Source organism: Anopheles bellator (genome assembly GCF_943735745.2).
Source record: "Anopheles bellator chromosome X unlocalized genomic scaffold, idAnoBellAS_SP24_06.2 X_unloc_1, whole genome shotgun sequence".
Lineage (NCBI taxonomy): Eukaryota > Metazoa > Arthropoda > Insecta > Diptera > Culicidae > Anopheles > Anopheles bellator.
Window position 1 is genome coordinate 338,100 of NW_026684271.1, and position 7,996 is coordinate 346,095.

The 7,996-nt window shown below is 58.7% G+C and overlaps 1 protein-coding gene across 1 annotated transcript in view; it reads left to right on the forward strand.

The window, feature by feature from the left end:
• LOC131214103 (transcriptional regulator ovo-like) overlaps window positions 1–7,292 on the forward strand; it is a 29,787-nt gene extending 22,495 nt beyond the window's left edge. The window contains exons 3-8 of the mRNA XM_058208467.1: window positions 1,998–2,110; window positions 2,223–2,521; window positions 2,671–3,600; window positions 3,763–6,121; window positions 6,241–6,990; window positions 7,107–7,292. Coding sequence (XP_058064450.1) covers window positions 1,998–2,110; window positions 2,223–2,521; window positions 2,671–3,600; window positions 3,763–6,121; window positions 6,241–6,990; window positions 7,107–7,292 — 4,637 coding nt within the window. The remainder of the gene's footprint in view (window positions 1–1,997; window positions 2,111–2,222; window positions 2,522–2,670; window positions 3,601–3,762; window positions 6,122–6,240; window positions 6,991–7,106) is intronic.
• The last annotated feature ends 704 nt before the right edge of the window (window positions 7,293–7,996 follow it).

Sequence of the window (7,996 nt, forward strand, 5' to 3'; positions counted from 1 at the left end):
GGATTGGCGTGGTAGTGGGGTGGTGTGGTGGTGACGGTGGTGGTGTTGGTGGTGGTGGTTGTGGTGGTGGTGGTGGTGGTGGTAGTGGTGGTGCTGCTGCTGCAGCTGTTGCTCTACACTTGCCTTATTCACTGTCGTTACTGACAGCACCAACATGCCGCTGAGGCACCGTCTCTGCTGCCATCTGGTCCCTGCTGTTGATGCTGTTGGGCGAAAGTGCAGTCCACCAGCGCCAGCAAGGCTGACAGAGGACGATGACGGGACGCACGAGCATCGCGTAGAACGCCTGCCGGAAGCGCGGGTTTACGTAGCAGTAAATAAGCGGATTGTAGCAGGAGTGCGACATTGCGAGCCAATGGAAGACGAACCAGAGATAGGGCAGCGGCTCCCAGCCCGGGTCGTCGAGGGGAACCAGCATGAAGATGTTGAACGGCAGCCAGCACACGATGAACGCGGTAACGACGGCCACCATCGTGCGCAAGGTACGGCGCCAGGCCCGCCTCAGGTGCCTCTGGCGGGCCCGCCCGGACTCACCGAGAGGTGGGCTGGCGCCTCTCAGATGCCACCCGATTTGCCCGTATGTGTAGACGAGGGCGACGAGCGGCACGAAAAACTGCAGAAGCAGCAGGGCAAGGGAGTAGGCCTGGTCGGCGGCCGGGTCAGTCCACACCTCGGTGCAGATCGACTGGGCGCAGTGCACGTGCCACGCACTCGGCTGCACCAGGGTTGAGTGGAGGGCAATGGGCAAAGCAGTGGCGGCCGCCACAACCCATACCGCCCCCAGCCGCAACAGGGCTTGGAGGCGGCCGGCGGTGCGGCCGACAGTTGCTCCGATGCCGGATCGGGACCGGAATGGGCTGGATCGCAGCGGCCAGACGATCGCCTTGTAGCGATCTGCGCTAACCGCGACGAGGGTATACGCACTGACCAGCACCGAGACCGCCTGGCAGTAGTTCACTATGCCACAAATCGCGCCCTCAAACGGCCAGTACTGAAGCACGAAAAGTGCGACGAAGGAGAACGGCACGCAGAACAGCGTCATGAGCAGGTCACCCAGCGCCAGGTTCGCTAGGTACAGGTTGGTGACGGTGCGCAGACCCATCCGGGGGCAGGCGACGATCACGATCACCGAAGTGTTGCCGACGACCGACGCCAGCAGCGTGCTAATGTATGCCCCGTACACTAGCGCCTGAAAGCGCGGGCTGGCCAGCCCCGCCGGCATCACCTCGCTGGCGCTCCTACAATCGAAGATGATGCCGCGGCCGATGCCGCCGTCGTCATCGTCCGTCCACGGGAACAAGCTGCCGAGACGTCCTCCTTCTCCGCCTTCTCCGTCTGCTTCGGCTCCGCCGTCTCTTGCGGCTCCTCCGCCATCCGTGGCGTGATGGTGATGCGCTGTAGATCCGTTGCCGTCGACCATGGTTCTGATGGACTGGACGCTACGTAGCGACGGCAGCTGCTGAAACCCCCGGTCAGTTCTCGGACTAACATACGAAGCTCGTTTGCACTTGGTCGATATGTACTGTATGTTTCCCCCTGTGGGACGCGGTGGAGCGCGCAAGTTTGGCGGTCGCTGGCTAATCACTCTGTCGGGCTTACCCACAGCCTGTTAAAGCATTTCTGTGGGGGTGCGATTTCGATCCACATGACACCACGAAACGGCGCGGTGCTCTGTTAGGTAGGCAACGGTCGATGCCTGTGATGCCAGGCGAACCCCACTCTCGGCTACGACGCAACAAAGTGCTATGCTCACTACCGGCGGAATGTGCTTCTTCCTCAACCTAACGCGGGCTTTCGGTTCCGGGCGATGGGCTTGGAGTTGGAAGAACCCCTGTACTGACTACTGCACTGAGAATTCTTGCACTTCTTCTGGTACTCTGGATGAAGTATTTCTACCCTCTCCTCTACTCTACCCCAGATCAACAATAGCACAGAACCAAGAACGTTGACCTATGTTTGACCTTCGATTCATATCTTCTTTGTACTGTTCGTTTCAGATCGCGACATCTTTGGGGAAGAGAATCGCTTCAGTCCCCCATGCCGGAAGCGAGCTCCATCACCGTCCTTGTCGCTCTTTGCCCCGGAGCGGTTGGCAACGGCTGCACCCAAAGTAGCGGCATTCACATTTGAAGAAGAAGACGGAGATGCAGAAGAAGATGGCGAAAGAGAAGACGGCCAAGGAGAACGAGAAGGACATAGAGAAGGAGGGGAACGGGGTGTAGGTACTGGAAGAGATGGAAGAGAAGGAAGGGAAGGAAGAGGAAAAGGAAGTGGTCGAGGTGGTGGGGGAGGAGGAGGAGGAGGAAAAGGTACAGGAAGAGGAAGGGAAGGAGGGCGCAGAGGAGGCGAAGAAGAAGGAGAAGGTGATAGATGCGTCGGCGGCGGCGGCAGTGGCGGAGGAGAAGGAGGAGGAAATGATGGAGGAAAAAGAGGAAGAGGTGAAGGAGGAGGTGGTGGAGATGGAGAAGAAGGAAAAGGAGGAGGAGAAGGTAGAGAAGGCGGAGATGAAGGAGACGGAGAAGTAAGAGCCACTGGTGCAAGAGTGGGAGGAGAAAGACTAGCAGAAGGAGAAGAAAGAGGACCAGGAGGAGGAGGAGGAGGAGGAGTACAAAGAGATGGAGGAAGAGGTGGGAAAAGAGTAGCAACCACAACTGGCAGTCCCTTCAACAGCGACTCCGCGACTAGCGGCTCAGGCAGCTTTGTCGCTGATCACCACTATCATCACCGTCCGCTCGGCATAACGCAAGCCTACCGTCACCACCATCTCCACAACCCCTATCAAACCCACTATCATAACATGCAGACAGGCCGGTTTCTCCGCAGCAATACATCCACCAAAGATCCTTGTTTTTCTTACCCTCCCTCTACTGCTACCATAACCACTACGACAACATCGACTACTACTACCACCACTACTGCTACCACGGCTACTACTGCTACTACTGCTACTTCTGCAGCTCCGCCACTTTCGGTCACTTGCAACAGCAACAAGGACAACGTAGAAGAAGACAAACCGTTCCGAAATGGCAGGCCGTATCCTTCGCCACTGCTGGCATCGGTACCCATCGCCGAGGAGAAAAAGGAGGGCGAGCCAACGGAAGAGGTGCTGGTGGTGGAGCGCGAAGGGGAACCAGTGGTGGTGCCTGCGGTGGTGCGATCTTCGTTCATCAGTGTCGGGACAAATCGAATAGCACAACCGTCACCGCCTAGAGCCGAGGCGGCTGCTAGCAAGAAGGGCGCCGCAGCTGGTGGTGGCAGTGGTGGCAGTGGTGGCAGTAATGGTGAGCGGCCAATTATGGCGGTAACGGTAGCAAAGTATGACCAGCGGTGCCCCGTCCTGCTGCCGCTGCCCACTGTCAGCAACGGTACGTTCCGTAGCTGCGACGGACCGTCGCCGTACGTCGGATTGCGCGGTCATGTCCCCACGAACGCCGAGCGCAAAGCGTACCCTCCCACGCCTCCTGCCATCTTGGAGAAGGTGGATTGGCGGTCGGAACCAACGGCCGAGGAGATCAGTCCCACGAAGGCAGGCCCACCACAGGACCACGACAACATCGCTAACTCGTCGTCGTCGTCGTCATCGTCATCGTCGTCATCGACGTCATCGACGACGTCACCTCGATACCTCCTCACCCCTACTGCTTTATCACCGCGGCAACCACCACCTCCGCCGCCACCGCCCCCGCCACCATCACCACCACCACCACCACCACCGCCGCCGCCGTCGTTATCGTCATCGTCCTCGGTACGCTCCCCACGGAGCACCCTGTACAATGAGCAGCGGGTCGCGCGGAAGGGTGTGATACGCGAGGAGCCTAGTGTACCCAGCGGTGACCACTATCGGCAAATATCGTCCCCGGTGGACAAACTGCCATCGGCGAAGGGTCGGCTTCTGTCGCTGCACACACGCCCTGCTCCGCTACCCCAGGTGGTACCCCACGGAACGGTGGTGCGCTGCTCTGTCATCCAGCGGACGCCCGTCGTAGCCAAATTATCGTCCACCGAACCACACCAACAACAGCCGGTGGGCGTTGATCCCAACCCCCGGGCAGTAGACTTGAAGGTGAGGGTACCGGTGGCACTGATCGCAGAACCGGAGCAGGAACAACCGATAGACTACCATATACCGAAGCGCCCGCCGGCGTCGGTGGCAACGCCGACGCCGCCGACAGCGGAAGGACCGCGAAACGAAGCGGAGGAGGAAGAGAATTGCGATAAGCGCGCTGAAATGAACACGAGCCCCCACCCAGCCGGCATTCTGCAACGGAACCTGCAACCGTTTCGGTCGGCGGCCGCGGCTGCTGCGGCCGCCGCGGTCCTGAACGGCATCGTACAGGGCGCGGCAGGGCACGGACGGTCCTCGGGCGATGGTGGTAGCGGTGGTGGTGGCGGTGGCGCTGCCCAAAACCAATCCGGAGGCGCCGGCGATGGTGGTGGGGGCGGGACATCGAACGGCGGTGGCGGTGGCGGATACGCATCCGGTGGCAGTGGAGGTGCCAGCGGTGGTGGTGCCTTCGGCGGTGGTACGGGGAGTGGCGGCGGTGGTGGGATGGGAGGGCGCGATGGCCGTTCCAACTACGGTCCGAACAGCCCACCCACCGGCTCCCTGCCACCGTTCTACGAAAGTCTAAAGGGTGGCGGAGCGGGAGGAGCCCTTAACAGCTACAACGCGAACGGTGGCTATCTCACGAACGGCACATCCAGCTACCAGCAGCTACTCAGCACGCTCGACTGTGAGGCCACCGTGCAGGAACTGAGCGGCAGTGGATCGGGCGGGGGCGCTGAGAGCAGTTTGTTGGGGTTGGGGCCGGGCTTTACCAGTTACGGTAGTGCGACGGGCGCAAGCAGCAGCGGTGATGGTAAGCGAGTCACCGACGGCGCTGGCAGCAACGACGGGGGCGGTGCTAATGGCACTGGCAGCGATGGCAGCGACATTGGCAGTCCGGAGTCGGCCGCGGTGGTGGCGGTAGCGGCTGCTGCTGCCGCCGCTGCTATGGGCAAACACTGCCATCTAATGCTGCACAACCACTTCGGGTTGCCGCTAAAGGACGAGATCGATCTGGACTACGATGCTAAGGTGGACTCGACCCTGCAGGGACTGTACGTCAGCAGCAGGGCCGGAGGCGGAGATGGAGGAGAGAACACGGGGGCTGGTGAAATTGTACCTGTAGACGGTGGAGCATCCGGGAATGGCGGCGGGGGTGGTAGCGGCGGCTACGGTGTGCCCGACGCCATGATTGACATCGGCGACTCGTTGCAGCTGACGACCTACGCTTCATCCGGTGGCGGCAGTCCCACGGTGCTGCTGGAAGGTTTGAGCGATGCGGATTTCTCGCTTTACTCGCGCGCCATGCACGACGAACAGTCGAGCAACGGCAACGACCTGGAGCTCACATCCACGCCCTCACTTACACCCGACTCCGTCGGCACTCCGCTGCAACACATCGACCCGGCGCACGAAGCCTTTGGCGACGTGTATCCTTCCGGTGAGGCCCACCACCAACAGAACGGACATCTGACACTGCCGCGGGAGTACGCGACGATGGTAGCCGCTGCAGCCTTCAGCAGTCAGCACCACTCGCTCACGCCCAACACCATCCAGCATCCGCAACACGGTGGCCATCAGCAACATCAGCACCAGCAGCAGCATCAGCTACAGCATTCGCAGCACCACCACCAGCAGCATCATCTCAACGCTCACCATCAGGTGGCGCAACAGAGCCTGCAGAAGTACGGCGCAGCGGCGCACGACAACAACAACCAGCCGGGGCTGGGCTACCTCCAGACGGGCGTCGGAGCTGCGTCCTACCAGTCCTACCAGGCGCTGCTACGCTACGATCCGCTCGACAGTCACAGCAACCTGTCGCTGCCGTCGCCAAACGGCGGTTCGTCTTCGTTGGACGTAGCGCTACAGCAAAACCTTCAGCCGGCGATGCTACACGGTGCGGGGTCGAACGTCACCTCTCTGCACCTCCAATCCAACCCACTGCACCAGCAACACCAGCAACAGCAGCAACACCGATCGCTTGGAGTCCGATCGCCCGGAGCCACCTCCGCGACCCTGGGTCACGTAGCGGTAGTCGGTCCACCCCCAGCCGTAATTGCTTGCACCATTCAGAACGTATGTAGAGAAATGTTTCGAATTCTCGCCATTTCTGCGGAGCATAACTTTCACTAACGTCTATTTTTTTCTCCTTTTTCAACAACTACGGCCCTCCTGCCCCGGATGGACATCAACAGCTCGGACTGCCCGCCGATTCGGAGCTGCAGTTCGTTAACGGCGGCCATGGCATCAAGAATCCACTGGCAATCGAGAATGTTCCGCTACGGATGCGTATCGATGAGCGCCACAGTAAGTCGCTGGGGTCGAGCGGCGGCGGTACGTCCAAAGCACGCAGCCACCAGCACCACAACCAGCAGCAGCAGCAACACCATCAGCAGCATCTGCTACCACAGAAACAGCTTGAGAATAATGTGGTCGTAGTTGGTTCTGCGACCACCGCTAGCTCGACATCCGCGTCCTCAACGGCTTCCCTTTCCTCTGCCTCCTCCACTTCTTCTAACTCACCCTCCTCATCATCCGCATCGTCTACCTCGTCGTCCGCCGCTTCTCCGAACGGGTGTAGTTCGCCCGGGCACAGCGTCGTCGGGGGTGTCACCGTTGTGTGTGCTCCGACCGCGACAGCCACCGACGATGACCAGAACCGTTTCGTCTGTCGTATTTGTTCGAAGACTTTCAGCCTGCAACGGTTGTTGAACAGGCACATGAAGTGCCATTCGGACGTGAAACGGTATCTGTGTACGTTCTGCGCGAAGGGCTTCAATGACACATTCGACCTGAAGCGGCACACGCGCACCCACACCGGCGTCCGACCGTACAAGTGCAACTTGTGCGAGAAGTCCTTCACGCAGCGCTGCTCGCTCGAATCGCACTGCCTCAAGGTGCACGGTGTCCAGCACCAGTACGCCTACAAAGAGCGACGCACGAAGGTATAGGTCATAACACAGCGTTGCACGTGTCACGCGTGTACTTTCTCACATCCTTCTTCGATCGTCACCTTTTCTTCCACTCTAAATTTCTCTTATGCTCTACTTATTTCTTGCAGATGTACGTTTGCGAAGAGTGTGGACACACGACGAACGAGCCGGAGGTGCACTACATGCACTTGAAAGAGAAGCATCCGTACTCACCGGCACTGCTTAAGTTTTACGACAAACGGCACTTCAAGTTCAGTAACGCAGCGTTCGCCAACAATCTGCTTGGCTCGCTACCAATGCCGGTGCACAATTAATGGGAAACCCCGGATGGTCTAGAGATGGAAACAAGTTAAAATTCAAGCACACTGAGCAACCCAATCCTCCCTACCTTACTGGAACAAACAAACCATCGCATCCATCCAACCCTTCTACCACACCATTTCCTCTTTCTCCCACTCCCCCACTCCCACTAACAAACAACCAAGCCTCCCTTCTGCTCCTTGAAACCCTCTTCCTCCCGCCCCCACCCCCCGCCAAAATCATGATCAAAATACATATATACACGCACGCACAGACGCGCACGCATGCGTTAAGTGTGAAGATTTTCTAACCGGCCCGCGAAACGCTACATGGTCGACTGCTGATACCTAGTACTTAAGAAACACGAAACACCGACATAAAGCCACACACACACCAACCTATTTATTTGCTGCAATATTATGTTAGGCATCTTATTCGGTAGGAAAAAGTAATTAGCGAACAATATATCCCTAGATTCGAAAGTATGTTAGCTACACTAGTTGTAGATAAACGTGCGTCAGCTCAAAACGTTGAAAAACGTGACGACGAGAGAGTGAGAGGGGAAGAGGGGCACCGGAGAAGCAAAATGAGACTCGGTTCGAATCGACAAAGATAGAGTTAAACTGTGAATTGCAGCAAGAGTACTAACTTGCTGTTGATGATAACGGCCGCCGTTGGCATGATTATCGCCTCCCAATGCACTAGCACCAGAGAAACG